Genomic DNA, 18063 nt, shown 5'->3' on the forward strand with positions numbered 1-18063 from the left:
AACATGTGGTTGACCTGTGGGGTGTTTTTTTTACATTCTGTATGTGCAAACCCTTTGAATGTTATGGCTGAGAGCAGACAGGCTGATGTAACACGGTCTACCAGACGGCAGTGACATTGCACCACCGGTAGATTTTGCAATGAAAAAAGTTTATTTTCAGTCATTGTGCCGTCTCATACCAACTCTTTGCTTGTGAAAGGCTACTTCTGTGCATCCAGGTACGGTTACGTTAGTGCAACCATAAAACATTACATTTACACTACATTCATTTGGCAGACGCTTTTATCCAAAGCGACGTACAAAAAAATAAAACAACCATGAAACAACCATCACCAACGTGTTCACAGCAGCCGCTCGGCTAGCGAAACGGATCTGTACGGGGAACATTCTTCTCTCCCGGTGTGCATCTTAAAACTAAATGGCGTCCCATCTGGGATGTCAACTGTTGTGTTCAGCGTTGTGGAAGCAGTTCATTCTAGCCTCGGCGTACAAGACACTGAGCGTGAGAAAGAAAGAGAAAAAACAGGGTTCACGTGAGGACACCTGCTCTGCCCGAGAATAACCTGTCTCTCTCTCCGGTTCCCCTGTTTGCATTTCTGTTTCCAGTTCAGTTCGGCTGTCAGAACAAATAGCCGCAGCGCTCCTAGTCAAAGTCCAGCAATCCGAAGCTTCCCGCAGCCACGTCAATCTCTTCATTTCTGTTTGGATAGCGTCTGAGACCCAGGACTGTATCGTGAGAGTTTGCTGCCTCGGTGGGGTTATATAATTCGCTTGGCATAGCGTAACTCTCTGAGGCTGCTGCATTGCCCTTGCCAGTAGAAAGACACAGTCTCTCTGGGATGCGACAGTTTGGAAATAGTACCTTCCATCAAGAGTCCAGAAACTGACGCACACCGTAGAAGATGCGGTTCAGCCCTGCTCTCCTGCGGAGCGTCTTTATGACAGTATCTCTGTGAAAAGCGAAACCCAGAAAATAAAATGCAATTGAATCAATTAGCTAAGTAGCTGTGTGCATCAACGCCGGTTCACAAAAAAAAAAAAAAAAAACGTTTAATGTAACGATACAAGAACAGCTGCTATTCAGTAACTATAAATGTAGCTGAAATGTCGAACATAAGATGTCAAATCACACATATAACTGAAGTGAGTAAAATGCATTTGAGTCGAAGCTGGCACACAAATCCCAGAGACAGACACGGCAGTCCGTGCTCCCCCAGATCTGTAGTCTTTCTGTGGGAATCCAGTGGTCTGGACTCCAGTCTCCACGTTTTCCTGCTGTTCCGCCTGCAGTTGTTCACTGGCACGCACTCAATAACTAGATGCCCAGCTCATGAGTTTTTTACATACACGGCAAAAAGTGGTCTGATCAAATTAAAAATTATTTAAATCCTCACATCTGAAAACTTTCATTTGACTCAACTAAGTTAAGTTTCATTTTAACTTAGTTGAGTCAAATTAATTTTTTTTTATTTGACCACTTGAAGAAGAACTTTGAAGAATTTTTTTTGGAGAAAAGTTGAGCCAACGTTTCCCTTTTTTCAGTGTAGAAAGTCACTCTTGAGTATATGTGCAAGTAGAGGACTTTCTATATCCAGACCGGATAGGAAATAGGCAGCAGAAAATTCCACGCGGGTGCTTTTATTGTTTATTATTCGTCAGAGAGAATATTTGGCATTTTTACAGTGGGAAACATGAAAGTTATACAGAATAATGTGTGACTGACAGTAGCATTCGCAGTGGATTCTGCAGAAGAACAGCTGGTGAACTGCAATGAACTCCGGCATCTTCTGACGCTGCGTAACTTCTGAGAGAGATAGGCCTAAGAATCCGATAAGGCAATCTTATCGCAAGGGAAAAGCAAACGGATAATCTGACACTTCTGTTTACCTGGCAAACATGTACTGCTGATAAAACATCCACAGAGTCCATCTGATTAAAGTCGTGTATAAAAAAAATGTGCACAGCCTTCCTGGCATGTTTCCACGGGAGATCGCTATTATGATGTCATAACAGACAGCGGTAATTCTGATGTGGTTGTCACGGGATATAAAAGTTATTTTTTATATTGATAACAGCCTAGATAAACATTTGTTTTAGTGCTCTGTGGTGCAGTAATGTACACTGCTCTTGACATTAGGCACGAGCACGGACACCATCCACAGGGAAACTCCCACAGGGGCAGGGCCTAGAGCCAAATGTGGGAGGAGTGCATAAAACAGCCACACCCCTCCTATGTGTGATTTATCCTGTGCAATTGCTCATAGAGCACATTCCTAAAACTATAGACAATATAAACCACTAACAACTAAAACACACTTAACACCAAAACAAAAATTCACCGAAACACATAACCTTCAGTGTAGAACAGTGCTCCCCCTACACCAGGAGGAGGGAGAACCCTGTTTCTAGAGGGCCAGACTCAGGTTTTTGTTTCCTAAAATTCCTTAAAATTGCTTAAAAGCATTAAATCTTAAAGTCATTTAGAGGCACAAGAACAGTCTTCTGTCGGCAGTTTTGTTTAATCTAAGAGCATATAAATGTTTGGGTTCATTAACCAATTAAGAGCAGAAGTTGGCATGAAATCCTGAAATGGTGGATGGGCCCACTAGTAAGGGAACTGCCCAACAGCAGAGCTGCCCAACCTGCTCCTGGAGATCTACCGTCCTGCCCCACTTGGTGTACACAGCACATTAACAGTCCGTAGGGCAGGGCTGCTTGGCCCTGTTCCTGGAGATGTACTGTCCTGTAGGGCTTAACTCCAAACCTAACAAAGCACACCTCATTCAACAGCTGGATGTGAGGTGTGCTTTGTTATTAGAGTTGGCGTGAAAACCTACAGGACAGTTGATCTTGCAGGAACTGAGCAGGGCAGCCCTGCTCTAGCTGTTGAATGAGGTGTGCCTTGTTTGGTTTGGAGTTAAGCCCTACAGGACAGTAGGGACAGTAGGGACAGAAGGACCAGGAACAGGGCCAAGCAGCCCTGGTAAATGTAAATGGTAAATGGACTGCATTTATATAGCGCTTTTATCCAAAGCGCTTTACAATTGATGCCACTCATTCGCCAGAGCAGTTGGGGGTTAGGTGCCTTGCTCAAGGACACTTCGACACGCCCAGGGCGGGGTTTGAACCGGCAACCCTCCGACTGCCAGACAATCGGTCTTACCTCCTGAGCTATGTCGCCCCACAGACTGTTAATGTGCTGTGTACACCAAGTGGGGCATTTGTTCTGATTGAATTGAAAAGGCACACATCATTCCCAAACTCAAAGACTTTGACAGAATTATTGCTCATCATGTATTTGCCGGTTTGTCAACTTCTTGAGTCACCAAAGGGCCCCAAAGAGCAACTCCACCCTAAGCGCCAAGCCCTTTAACCCGACATCCATCTTGAATGTCTCAAAAATTAGCCGCCATGTATATATATATATATATATATATATATATTTTTTTTTTTTTTTAAATAAAAAAAACAACAACAAAGTCTGTGGTACATTTCACCACCATAACATATCATTCCAAAGCACACACACACACGTTCAGTTCTATGTACAGTAAGCTTGCAGCAGAGCAGGCACAGGGAGAATGTACAGTATTTACAGTAAACACACGAGCCCGCGTCACACGGTCCTACTGGGCCTTGAGCCGGTAGCGGAAGTCCACGTCGTAGGTGGGCTGCAGGATGCCCAGCCCGGCGCGGGACTGGTCCAGCGGGGGCACCTTCACCTGGCCGTCCAGGAGCGCCATGTCGAAGTGCGCCAGCAGCAGGAACAGGAACTGCTTGATCTCGTGGACGGCGAAGAACCGTCCGGGGCACTTGGTCACGCCCGAGCCAAACGGCATGTAGTAGTAGCGCAGTTTGCGGCCCCCCCTGAAGAAGCTGCTCCTCTCCTGGCCGCTTTCATCCAGGAATCTGTCGTACCTGTAGGTCTGTGGGGGGGGGGGCGAGGAGGTGGGGGGGGGAGGGGTTGATAAATAAGTGATAAGTGTATGGGGAAGAAAATGTAAGAATATATGGCTTCACAGCCAGCAAATGCACAGCTGCTCGCTAGTAGTCTGACGTCAACCACGAACTTGTGGGATGGGTTGTGCGAATCAGCACCACAGTGCTAAAAACAAATGCTTCACTGGACAGACCTAACATTTTACTTGAGTTTGTTACACCTATATTTTTTAAATTTTTATTAACTGAAAATTTCAATTTAATTCGAAACAAACAGCGTAACAAATTGAAGTAAAAATATTAGGTTTTCCACTAGCAGACAGTTGGGACATTTTCTCTATGCCTTTACTGAAGTAGAAGGGGCCTCTGAACATAAGATAAGATAAGATAAGATAGCATAGCATAGCACAGCATAACATAGCATAACGTAACATAGCATAGCATAGCATAACATAACATAGCATAACATAACATGAGGTAAGATAGCATAGCATAGCATAACATAGCATAACTTAGCATAGCATAGCATAACATAGCATAACACAACATGACATAACATAACATAACGTAGCGTAATGTAACGTAACGTAACATAGCATAACTTAATGACAAGAACAGGCCATTCAGCCTAACATGCTCGCCATTTTCCTACCACTAAATTGTACCTAGTTCTCTGATTACCTACAGACTTGATAGTATCCAGCACCATATCAAACCTGGTCTTGAAAACCCCCAGAGTTTCTGTCTCTAGGACGTGACCTGGCAGGGTGTGCCACACAGTGATGAAATAGGCAGTACCCCTGCATGCTCAGAGCTCTGAGGAGAGAGAGAGAACTGGGGCTCACCAGAGGGTCCTCGTAAATTTCCGGATCGAAGTGAAGCATCTGAGGGTACAGGGCGATGATGTCGTCCTTGCGGATGTGGTACGACTCCTTGTTGTCCAGGTGCAGCAGGAAGTCCTCCTTGGCCACCCGGACGTTGAGTGAGGCGCTCGACAGTCTCATGGCCTCCTTGATGATGCTGTCTGTGAGGAAAGCATCCGATTTTACAAAGCAAGTCTGGCGGATAATGTAGAGTATAATGGGAGGTTATAAGGGAGCTGGGCCTGTGCAGGGAGCTTACAGTCATACTATGCAGGATTATATTATAAAGTATTATAAAATAACCATGCTGAATCATATCGATGATGCACCGGCAGTCTCTGTCTTTGTGCATGAATCTGTGCTCCTCTGCCTGTATTTCTATGATTTCTATTTGTAAGATGTGTTTGGGACGTTTTTTTGACGCTCTTTTCTGTGTGGGGAGTGGATGGTGTGGCTACAGACCCTGTGGGGTGGGGTCAGGTTTCAGCAGAGCGTTTGTAGCGAGCTGGCTACTGCAATGGTGGAGGTGAAGAAGCACAAGTACAGTGAAGCAAAACTACAAGCCGACAGGCCTCGTTCAAAAAACAACCTTGTCAACCATGGAATGGCTTTTCCTCAAAATTGCACAGCTATTGAAAAATGGAGATATAAAAATAAAAATGGTGTAGAAACAGAGGTGAGTGGGCAAGGGTGAGAACGATTATAAACACAAGACCACAGCAAGGCTGAAAATCCTGCACAGTATGCCTTTACTGGTTGCGGGTTCAAATGCTGTGTGGGCCAGTGCCATTGTAATCCCCAGCAAGACACTTGAATCGCTTCATTTCAAAATCCAGCAGTCTAAAGGAACTGCATGTAAAACAAATAAAAACCTGAGCAGTTTAAACTGCCCCGTTTGAAAGCTTCTAGTAAGTGCTGAAACGCAAATATTACTGCCAAGCTTGAGGCTGGATTTTATTTGATCCAGTGCCATCAGTGCGCTTACAGGGTCAAACTCCCCTCTTCAAGACATTGTTTCCCAGAACATGCTATGTGACCATCACCTGCAGTGGACTGTGACTGTAGGCATGTGGGGGGTCTGGGGGGTGTGGATTGAGATCATGGACCGTGGGGGTGGACGAGGTTGTGTTTTCAAAACTTTAAAGTTGTTAGCCTTTAAACATTGCAGCGGTTACACTAAAAATATTTCCCAGGACATTTTGGCAGTTTTCTAATTTTCCATGCCTTTTTTTCATGACTTAGAATCACTGCATCAATAAATTTCAGGTTATCCAGGAACGTGTGAGAACCCAGGCTTAGTTTCCGCAGCACTGCTCTTACCTAAGACCGGCAGGTTGTCCAGCTGTTCCCTGGTGAGCGTCAAATGGGGTCCTTTTGGGTCGGGTCTCTGGCCAGTACTTTCCAGAACCTTCTCCACCTCCTCGGTGGCAGCTTTGCAAGCCTCAGGGCTCCTGGCAACAAAGACAGAAGCGATTCCACACTCAGTCCTCCGGCTGAACTGTTCTGCGAACATCCTAGATGGCCCTGCCCATTTACAGCACTTGTGTTATCCTGCTGCTTACCACCTAGCATTAGATTACAGTGACTCTCTGATTTTTTTTCTTTCTAAACCATTTTAGGTCAGTGGAATCTGTAGTGTTGCAGCTAATGCGTAAACACTTTCAAAAAGTGTCAAAAACCAACAATGTGTGGGTTTCTGCCAGTATCCAACCCACCATTTTTTTGGGGTGGGGTGGTGTACCTGGTTTGGGGGGGGGTTGTAGCCTGTGTCTTGCGTGGCGGGTGTATATTGTGTTTTGGGTGGCAGGGTGCATCCTGTGTTTTGGGAGGGGCGGGGGGGTGGGGGGGGGTGCGGGGGGGTGGTTCTGGGACGGGGGGGCCCCGGGATCCCCATACCTGATCATGTAGAAGAGGGTCCAGAAGGTGGCGGGCAGGGTGTTGGCCTGGGAGGCCCAGAGCAGGGCCACATGGGTGCGCGCCTTGCTCAGGTCGTTGAAGGTGGACAGGGTGTCGTTCAGCACCATGCGCAGCGAGATGAGGTCGGACATGTTCTTCCTCTTGCTCAGCTCCTCGGCCATCATGGTCTTGGCCAGCTTCTCGCGGGCGCTGTGGCCGCTCTTGAACACGTGGATGGGCAGGCCGGCCACCAGCGCCGGGAAGATCTTGTCGAACTCCTTGAAGTTCTCCAGGGCATTGAGGACCAAAGCCTTCTGGGCCTCCTGCCTGGCCGCGCTCTGGTCCTCCTGCACGCTCAGCTCTTTGCCGAAGAGCGTCAGGTAGCCCGACTCAAACATCACCTTGGATCAGAACAAAAGAGCATAAGGATACGGAGCAACGAGAACAGGCCATTCAGCCCAACTACAACATTACAGCATAAAAATGCACAGTGACTGGAACAGGGACATTCAACCCATCCCCGACCCAGATCATTAGAACATGAGAATGCACTGTGACTAGAACAGGAACATCCGCGATGTTTCACTGACCTTGTAGCAGAAGGCGAAGATGCCGTCCACCTGCCAGTCCTGGGTGTGCATGGGCAAGAAGCCGGGCTGCAGCAGAACGTTCTGCAGGTTCTCCATCATGTTCTGGATGAGGGACGGTAGGGCGTCGCCCTGCAGGGTCTTCAGGAAGGTCTGGTGCAGGTTCTCCGTGGTGTGCCCATATTTGGGGTCCATGCTGTCGTGCCCAAAGGCCTGTGGGTAAAAGGGGCGGAGCCTCGCTCTATCACTCATTTCTAATGGGGATTCCCACATAAGACTGCTGTCAGGGCTCTCATTGGCTGCTTGCGAAAAAAAAACATTTATATAGAAGTTTAATTGCAAATAGTATGGAAATTACACATTTATATGAGTGTGTCTGAAGTGCAGACGCGAGAAAAATAAAAACGGTAGTGTATATTTTTTATATGGTTCATCAGGTGGTAAAAATGAAACAATAATAATAATAATAATAATTTGAAAATAAACTTAATTTGAAATTTCTGAATAAAGGAAAGAACTGCTGAAAATCGGATAGTCTGAGTTTTTATTTTAAACTTTTTTCCGAAATGTAAATGTAAAGTTGCAAGCTATACATTTAAATCCCCTTCCCTGGGCGTGTCATTCCGAACAATGGACAGCATTGAAAACGCAGACCATAAGATTTTTGGTGTGAAGGAATGGCGACTTCTGTGATTCCGAACAGGCTAATGTTTATCGATTATCTGCAGTACTGCATTAGGCTATACGGGATGCAGAGTGTTTACCATCTCGCACATCAAAGGCCATTTCCGTTCGAATGCGCAATCTCTGCGTGCCAATAATTCTAATTCCAACGATTACAGCTGCCGCGTCAACGCTTTCGCAAATCAGCGAGAGTCTTTCTTTGCACAGGCAGTAAAGGAAAAACCAAACAAAATAATAATAATAATAATAATAATAATAATAATAATAATAATAATAATAATAATAATACGGCTTGATAATGACGCGGAGTGCTTCATATTCTTTGTTTTCGTCTGCACACTCTTCTCTCACTCTCGGAGAGATTTCCGTTGAACTTGAACTCAGGTAATTACATTTTGAGTTCAGGCACACATACGCACGCACACACACACACAAGCACTGCGGGGAACCCTCCGGTCCCACAGTACTAACACTTTTCCCCAAAGCGCTCTTACCTTAACGGAAGCAGCGAAGTGAAATTTTTTCCAGTCCAGGTGGCGTCCCTGGCGGATGACCGAGTGGTAGGAGAAAGGGTCGCAGAGAAAGTGGACGTACTCGCCGGCGATCTTACAGGTGAATATGTGCCCGTACTTCTTCTGTCTGCTGCGCAGGAACTCCAGCGGGTTTGCGCCGAACTGGAGGGCGCACCCGAGGTACGGAATGAGGCCATTCTCAATCGGCGGCTCGCCCGGATGCCTGGAACGGAGACGCACAGAGCGCTCAGCACAAGCGCGCGGACTCTTACCAACTCCGAGGTTTGCCAAGATTTCCGCGTTTGTCTACTTTATTCGCGTCGTTTAACACCACGCCAGATGCTCGCATTGCTGCCAACTCGCGAATAGCATCCCTTGCAAATCCGCTTCCATAAAAATTATCTCGCTGCACGTTCGCTCTAGTAATACATCTACAGAGAGTGAGGGGGAAGAACGTAATTGGGACAGTGACAAGATAAATACTACACTTGTCCAGTAAAATCAAGATAAGACCTTCTGCAGACAGTCCGATGTAATTTTGTGGGGCAAAGTCCTGCAAACTGTATGTCATAGAATTGGTCTTTATTACACCCCTGATAGCTAGTGTTAAGACGTTATGAAAGGTGAATTTAAGGTGTTCAACCTATTTTATACCCTAGCAAAATGATATCAGAACATCTCAAACCCAAGTTCAAGCCTATTTATCTGTTATTAGTTGTTCTTCGTTTAGCAAAGGCGTCCGTTAGAACTTTATAATTGGACGCTCTTAAAACAGGCAACATGGTCATCTAAATCATTAGCAAATAAAATGTAATGGTTTCTTCTACACTTAAACTCTTCAAATTGCTTAATTCATACGTTAACTACATGGTAGCTCCATGGTTTCTGTAACATGCAGTGGGGAAAGGTGCCGCCTGCCTTTCAATTAATTAATTTAATTAAATTAATTAATTGGGAGGAAAAGTTTATAATGTGAAAGAAATAAGCATAACATTTAATAACATTACTATTTCTGTCGGGCTCGCTTCTAACATTTCTGAACGTTTTTAAGTAGGACTGGATAACCTCAGGTGGCAATCACAACGCATATTTAACGATAACAGATTTAATGGATACGGCAAAACGCACAAAACGCGCAAAGCTGCGATGCTTTTTCCCTCTAATTTACAGCACAATTATGTATGATTCATTGAATTTAATTTTTCATCTACGTAGGTTATTCGGTCCAGTATTCCGCGTATTTCAGGATTTTTTTATTCCCTTTCCGTTTTAATTCCCAAGACTGTACCGGAATATTTTTGTGCGAGGCAAATAGTTAATAGTCTATTGACTGCGCAGATGCGCTGCGTAAAAGTTACTCACCTTCGGCGGATGCCCACCGCGAGCCACAGGCAGCAGCATACCGCTACCAAGAATCCCCAGATTAGAGCAATGCTCAGCATTATAGCGGCGGCCGCAGAACCAGTACAGTCAGAGATCAATAACGGACATCGGACGAAAATGACCCGGTTTTATACATGTAACACGGGAGTGACGATTTTTGTCGGAGTTTCATGAATTATTAACAACCTGGAAGAAGGCACACCCCCCTTCAGAGAGATAGACGCTGCGTGCGCTGGCCTCTAGGAAATAAGAAAGGTTACAATCTGTTTGACGGCCTTGAACCCGGTACACGGGTACGAGTGTCACATAGACTGTCCCAAACTACGCGCGGTTGGGAAACCTTTTCAAGGTCTCAACGCGCGATTTCAGATCTGACAAACACTTCAGAAAACGCGTCGCGAGAAAGGAGTGGTGTGTTTCAGAAATATTATCTCAGTTATTTTACTTTATCTAAAAAAATAAACCTGTATTCGGTCTGAATCCTAAATCTTCCACACAATCCTAATTCATTACATTAATTTAATTTCATGTTTATGTATGCGTGACAGATGCAGTTTACTCAGGGAATTGCAAAACCGTTATCCAGTGTTGGGACTGCAGCGACCCTTATCCAGCTACCAAGGAAGACGATTTTTACCACATAAAATTCCTGTCCTGTATGGTCAATTTGGCACTGACAACAAACCTTATAGATCCATCAAATTTCAAAATCTAATTAAAACCCAACCAGAGCTACAGTAAAAAAAATAGCTATGCCAGCCGAGAGACCGCCAAGCCTCCTGCAGCCCGGTATCTGATCTCTGGTGTACAGGAAAGCACAAAGGTGCCCTTCAAGCTGAGCAATATTGCCAGTGCAACAGAACCCTGGCGAACAAAATACATGCCACATGATCTGCTCCACCCTGATGGTTCTCACATGTTTAGGAGGGACATAATTTCAGGAAGAATGGGTGGGGGAATAGTAATGTAATTGCACGCGTCAGACAGCATTCGTTATGGGCAGCACGGTGGCGCAGTGGATAGCTACGGGTTCGAATCTCAGCCGGGGCCTTTCTGTGTGGAGCTTCCCTGTGTGTTCTCCCCGGGTGTCCTCCGGGTCCCCACCGTCCAGAGACATGCAGGTCAGGCTACTTGGGGGACCATGAACAGGGCATTTCTGTGAAAGAGCATGTGTGCTCAGTCAAATAAAAATTAATGAAGAAAACAGTGTTTATGAAACAGAATGGAGGGCTTCAACACTACGATTACGACAATGTCGGACATACGCATGTCATAAAGGAGGAGGAAAGTAAATATAACAGACAACATGGATGACAGAAAAAAAATTAATCAAATCAATCATTCTAGATGGTCAGAAGCAGTTTCATAAACACGGACCTAGAAGTAGAGCGCACTCAGGAGTTAAGCACACAAGCTTGCTAAACAAGCAAAGAATTCATACTACACAGGAGGCATACTACACAGGATGCATACTACACAGGAGGCATACTACACAGGATGCATACTACACAGGAGGCATACTACACAGGAGGCATACTACACAGGATGCATACTACACAGGATGCATACTACACAAGAGGCATACTACACAGGATGCATACTACACAGGAGGCATACTACACAGGACACATTCAACTGCTGAAGAAGGAAAATCCATGAAAATGGTGGGACGATGTTACATTTCACACAGCTGTCATGTAGCTGACCTTTCCAGTTTATTCAAAGTCACAGTTTCAGTGAAAACCTGAAAATGCGTCGGTGGCACTATTGCACTATTGAGTTCTGAGTTTGTTTCCATAACTACAGCATCCACAGTTATTCTTCACCGCCCCAAAGGCTTTATTAACTTCATCGCACGATTGCAGCGAGTGAATTTCCTGTGATCATTTGTGAAGAGTTAGTTTTGACAGCGCTTGTTTGGGGTACTCATATGAAAGCGCCGGTCATTCGGTCACTGAACAGCTGCTGGAGTAGACAGCGTAACGATTTGTGAGGGCGTGGTCCCGGCAAGCCACCAGAGCTGCGCGCTGTCTGTGGAACTGATAACGGTATAGTGACGGTGCCTGGTGATAGGTTCCCAGTTTTATGTAGTCTACATATATATATTATATGTAGTGTATTGTGTTTCCGTTTCTGCCATTACTGTGTCTGTAGTTTGCATGCCTCTGTGTGTGTCTCAGTATAACACCTCTAGTGTCTGCGGCAAGGATGTCACATTCCTATACTAAATGGCTGCGAGGGTCCCCAGGAAGGGACAAGATAATTTGTCTCCGGCCCGCCACTTAACTCAACCTTTTGATATATATGACTCCAAATTGTATATCCAGACACCACACAGCGTGACCGGCAGAGATTCTCAGTGCAGCGCCCGAATGTGCTGGGTCTGTCTCTCCCTTGCGCATTGAATTAAACAACAAATCCTCTGAGGAAACTTTGTCAGCGTGTTCTCCATCGTCCTGCATTTGACTCCACGAATAAGGGCAAAATATCCTAACACTAGGCTGCGTAAAAGCTGCGTAAAAGCTCCCTCTCATGAGAACGGAAGGAGAAATGTGCTGAATTCGTTTTGACCAAAGAAATAACTTTTATTAAAATGTATTTCTTTAACTGCTTTTTCCATTTTGTGTGTTGTCACGCACATTTTAGCGCTTTTCTTAGCGTTCCTGTGACATGCCTCAATGCGTTTTGCCTTACAGCCTACATAACAAAACCACTATAATTTAGAGATACAAAAGTTAAAGTTGGTTCAGTTGTGTCCTTTATCTCAAGAACATCATTTTGGATATGGTTACGTAATCTTTATGCAGTTAGGTCGTTGCTGGTGCAGATATGCAAATATGTCTGACGCCGGTCCGGTGTGGCAGTGGTAGGTAATAAAAAAGCGGCCTTTCTGGAGTTAAAACATATAGACACAGGCTGTGGGCTAATGACACACCCAGCACTGGCTCATGTGGCTCTAAAACATCTGACCTGCCCCCGCACAAGTGTTTTTTCCAGCAAACTTTTCAGTATAGCAAGGGATGTTGTGTCTCCCTATCGCTCTAGACTCCCAGCTCATATGCAGGAGCTGGTCTTCACAAAATACAACTTGGAGATGTCTGAGTAAGAGCATAATCGTTGAAGATGTATTCCAGCCAGGGAAACTTTTCAATTTTTTTATTTAATGCATCCAAACTTATGCAAATCAAACATACAGGTAAGGTGGGGCTTCAAGTCAGTCTTATAAAAGCCTGCTGTGGCCATATAATATATAGGCTATTCATTGATAAATACAGCTTTAAAAAGCAAATTATCTGTTGTTAAACTGGAGGATTTTTGATGTCATTGTAAAACCATGGCTTTAATACTTTAACATCTGAATAATAGCAGTGGCAGTATTTATAATGGTAAAAATCTGGGATTTTCAGCATTTAGCATTTTAAACATTTTATATTATTCTGGGTTAAACTCCACCCATTTCCAGTTTATACCATGCCCACTTCTGGTTTTTATCCAGAATTTTGTGGGTTGAACAAATACAGATACAAATACACATGGTGGCATCTGGCTCTACCCTAGTAGATACACAGCTGTTCAACAGAATGCCTTATTTAACGCATGCTAGTCCTCGCTGACTAATCCGGGTGTCATTGGCAGACGTGAGCAAGGCCTTTGATATAGTCATGCTACTCTGATGCTGTATTATGTGAGGTCATTTCAGATCCTCAGGACATAGCACAGCCTCTCCACTGCCTCTGGAAGTACTCAAAGGATGCTCAGTAACCATACCCACAGCGACAGGACCCCGGTAACCACTGGAGTCCCTCAAATCCGGGATTTGTCCCCATACTTAATCTTGGTCTTACATGAGCTACAGGAGCACAGTCCTTGAAGACACGGGTTCTGTTGGATATGCAGACAACATCAGTCCACCAAGAAGTCTTGTCATCATGTCTCTTTCTTCAGATCAGCCTGTGCAACTGGACATAATCCTGAATGTGAAAGACGAGTGTGGTGGGGTGGGCGTGGTTTGAGCGTCGGCTGCAGAGAGAGAGTGTGAGAGGAGCGGCTCGCGGATCCTTCGTCACGACTGTCAGCTGGAGGTAATCAGCGCCGATAATTGTTAATTGTTTAATTGCGCTGATTGCCTCTGATTGCTTTCAACAGTGAGCCTGGGGTTTTTAAAGGAAGACCGGAAGCTGGAGCGAGAGGGCTGGCAACAAGACGGCTGCGGAACCGTCGTTTGTGTATACAGATTGCTGTAAAACGCATTTGTGAATAAAAGAGCACGGCAGTGCTAATTAAGGAACCAACTGTCTCCCGTGAGTGTGTGTGTTTAAACAGGAGGGGTGGCACTCACTTGCCACAACGAGTATTGAAGTGCAAATTACACGTGTGAGAAACACCCCAGTGATGACATCATTACAGCTGGGTGGAAAGGAAGTACCTGAGGTTGCAACTGCTTGCTACCTGGGTTGGGTCCTAGACTCTCTGCTCTCTCATTGTCACCAAGCCTAGGACCAGGTGATGAAGACAGGAAAACAAGCATGTCTGTGGATTGTACCACAGCATCAGAGAGTGTGTTCTACTGATCAGGGCTGGAGTTTGAGTGTGTTCTACAGATCAGGGCTGGAGTTTGAGTGTGTTCTACTGATCAGGGCTGGAGTTTGGGTACGTACTATTGGTTGGATGTACACCAAAGGGCATAGGTAGACACCTCAGGTACATTTTACAGACCTGTGCCACCAAAGTCAGTTTGAAAGCCTATTTTGTTTCTCCTCTTTTAACCCAAATAGTTGAACCCAACACAATAATATGTAATAAAAAACCTAATACAGTTTACTGGTTTTTAATATATTCAAACACTGAATGGGGTCAAATTGATCCAAAAGTAAAGAGTAAACACAACCTACACAACCCTAAGACATGCAGATACAACGCTCACACTGTCTGTAGACCCTGTATTCAGTATCTTGTTCGTCCCGGCGAGGAGTTTGAATGGAAGTTTGGCTTGCCCAAACAATAAAATTCAGCGATGTAGTTTTGTGCCTGTTTCTTGTCAAACTGCACATTAAGTCTCTTCAGTACAGTAAATAGAGGTCAGCTTGTGGGCTGTGATGAGTGTCGTGTATCACACTCATGCTGATAAAAGCACATTTGTAGCTGCTGGCGCTCCAGAGATATTCCAGAATGTTGCAGAGCTACGGCGGGCTGCTGTTGCTCGGCTGCGTGAAGCCGTGCGGATTTAATCCCGTTCACCTCTCGCCCAATTTCACAGTTGGACGGTTTTTGTGAAGCCGCTGGGTTTGTACGGAGGTAACCCCGCGGCCTCTCCGAGGCTGGAGTCACTCCTGGGTACGAGCGCTACCGTCGGGCCGCTGGTCCGGCCGCTCGCTGACCGTAACCGTTTCCTCTCGCTTCGAATCGCCATGACATGGTTATTCTCAGCAACGTGTGGCTTGAGTCACTGACTAACAATGGGTGTGTGTACGCTGATCTCACCAGTCACGTGACCAGGCACTTGTTCATGCATAGAAAATTGCAACTGGGAGAATAGGGGAATTTAGTTGCGTCGGAAAATCAGCTGATGGAGCGAGTGATGAAATGAACGAATGAATCATTGCATTTCTATAGCACTTTTCTGAGCACTCAAAGTGCTTTACAGTGATGAAGGGGAATTCACCTCACCCACCACCAATGTGTAGCACCCACCTGCAATGGACTCCTGTTCACTGACCAAGCTGGGGGAAATGTCTATAATTACAATAATAATCCTCCTGTTTTTTTTATATTTTCTACGTATGTATGTACGTATGAATATTTTTAAATTTATTTTGCATACAGTCCATTAACCAATTTATACTACACCTTGCACCAGATACAGGCCAGTTGATGTATTGGCAGAAGCCATTAAAAGGACACTCAAACTGATAGAGGTGGTTTGTAGGCGGATTAGATCCACAGACGACCTCGTTTAACCCTGGAGTCTTCGGTGACTTCAGAAGACCAGAAAATGCGTCTGACTGGAAACGGAGGCCACGGTTTGACACATGTTTTACGATCAAGCGGACGGTCGACTCACTCCATTCCACTCCTCCTCTCTAAACTGCCAGAAGGTGCAGTGAATGACAGAAGGAGGGCTAGAATATTCATCCATCCATCCATTCTCTATACCCGCTTATCCTGGGCAGGGTCGAGGGGGTGCTGGAGCCTATTGAGAGGTTGAGAGGCAGGAATACACCCTGGACAGGCTGCCAATCAATCGCAGTGCACACACACACACCATTCACTCACATACTCATGCCTACGGGCAATTTAGAGTCTCCAGTTAGCCTACCTGCACATATTTGGACTGTGGGAGGAAACCAGAGTACCCGGAGAAAACCCACACAGACATTGGGGAGAACGTGCAGGCTCCACACAGAAAGGCCCCAAGCCGAGATTCGAACCGACGACCTTCTTGCTGTGAGATGACAGCGCTACCCACTGCACCACCGTGCCGCCATCGGGGTGGAATACTGACACCAGAAGGAATCCGAGGATGTGGGCTGAATCCTGGAAAAGCTGGAGTTGAAGCTTTGAAACAACATGGGCAGGAGGTCAAACGGCTTCTTGCGTTCAGGCTTTTCATCCACGGGGAAACAGGGAAGCTGACGCTTCAGGGCCACCTGACCGTTTTCCTCTGAGTTGCCAAACTTTTTCCGGGCACTACAGCCCGCTTTGGGTGCCATTCTCGGTCACCTTTTTGTCTCGCTTGTTTTGGTGCGTCTGAAAAGCCCATTGAGGCCGCGCTGGGCTCGCTCATGTCCTCTCAATGGGTTTTCAGAAAGTGCATCTGACTGGAATGCAATGGCCTCATTGAAAGAAGCACAACTTCTGTGGGGAAACCTGAAACATATGTCCCTAAAAAAGACATCAGACGGTATTCTCTAATAGTTGTGTACCATATCTGAGATAGAAATACTTTCCTCACCATGTTTTAAACAGATCCTGTTGTCACATCACTCATATCATTAATGTTTTATTGGAAATTTTATCTGGTTAGTTAGTTTTAACCTGAATGCATCTGGACACTTTGGTGCATATGCATACCTGTGTGCAGGGTCTATAAGCACATGCACATATCAATATGTGCTCACGTGTACCTGTGCATGTGTGTATATAGCGCCTGTGTGTTCCTGTGCATACCTATATGTGCCTGTGATTACCTGTATGTAGTACCTGATGTGTCTGTGCTGCAAACCTAAATGTACGTGAATACTCTTGTGCATACCTATATATATCTGTGATTAGTTGTATACAGTAACTTATGCATATTGATATAAAGCACCTGTATGTACCCGTGTATACCTGTATACAGTATCTGTGTGTACCTGTGTATACCTGTATATAGTACCTGTATGTAGCTGTATATACCTGTATACAGTACCTCTATGTAGCCGTGTGTACCTGTATGCAGTATTTTTATGTACCTGTATATACCTGTATGCAGTACCTGTATGTATATACCTGTATGCAGTACCTGTATGTACCTGTGTGCAGTACCTGTATATACCTGTGTACCTGTATGCAGTACCCGTGTGTACCTGTATGCAGTACCTGTGTGTACCTGTGTGCAGTACCTGTATATACCTGTGTACCTGTATGCAGTACCTGTATATACCTGTGTACCTGTATGCAGTACCTGTGTGTACCTGTATGCAGTACCTGTGTGTACCTGTGTGCAGTACCTGTATATACCTGTGTACCTGTATGCAGTACGTGTGTCTCTCACACACACCTTTAGCAGGCCTTCAGCGCCCATCTTATCGGTTCCTGAAGCTCCACTGAATCTGCCGGTGACATTGCTGATTTGGACTCAATCCAGGAGATAAGAAAACCCTGAAGGCCATGTGTGCATTAAAAATTAACAGTCAATGATAGAGACATCGGTATGACCTTGAAATCCCAGATAGAGTGCCTGGTGTGCACACAACGCCCAGAGAACACCCAGAAAACACTCAGACAACGCCCAGAGAACCCCCATAGAATGCCCAGACAACACTCAGAGAACACCCAGAGAACGCCCAGAGAACCCCCAGACAACACTCAGAGAACACTCAGAGAACGCCCAGAGAACGCCAAGACAACACCCAGAGAACATTGGGGGAATGTTCCTGTCCACACAGGGTTCCAAAAAATAAAAAATATGACCAAACCAGGTTTATCTGAGGCTGAGAC

At 45.4% G+C, this 18063-nt stretch overlaps 1 protein-coding gene across 1 annotated transcript; it reads right to left on the reverse strand.

Annotated features, from left to right (window-relative positions):
* Positions 1 to 1622: 1622 nt before the first annotated feature.
* Positions 1623 to 10165, reverse strand: LOC135260481 (cytochrome P450 7A1). The gene is made up of 7 exons (XM_064345722.1): positions 9844 to 10165; positions 8464 to 8704; positions 7289 to 7498; positions 6699 to 7099; positions 6123 to 6253; positions 4785 to 4963; positions 1623 to 3926 (listed from the first exon to the last, which is right to left on the reverse strand). Exons 1-7 carry the CDS (start codon positions 9921 to 9923, stop codon positions 3627 to 3629), a joined length of 1542 nt encoding a protein of 513 aa, XP_064201792.1. The 5' UTR covers positions 9924 to 10165; the 3' UTR covers positions 1623 to 3626.
* Positions 10166 to 18063: the final 7898 nt, after the last annotated feature.

This window comes from Anguilla rostrata, chromosome 8 (assembly GCF_018555375.3).
Source record: "Anguilla rostrata isolate EN2019 chromosome 8, ASM1855537v3, whole genome shotgun sequence".
Classification (NCBI taxonomy): domain Eukaryota; kingdom Metazoa; phylum Chordata; class Actinopteri; order Anguilliformes; family Anguillidae; genus Anguilla; species Anguilla rostrata.

Coding starts and splice junctions, on each gene's coding strand:
- LOC135260481 (XM_064345722.1), bottom strand. CDS start 9,923: ATGCTGAGCATTGCTCTAATCTGGGGATTCTTGGTAGCGGTATGCTGC. Junction 8,705..9,843: donor GCGGTGGGCATCCGCCGAAG/GTGAGTAACTTT, acceptor TCTCCGTTCCAG/GCATCCGGGCGAGCCGCCGA. Junction 3,927..4,784: donor AAATTTACGAGGACCCTCTG/GTGAGCCCCAGT, acceptor CCCCCCCCACAG/ACCTACAGGTACGACAGATT.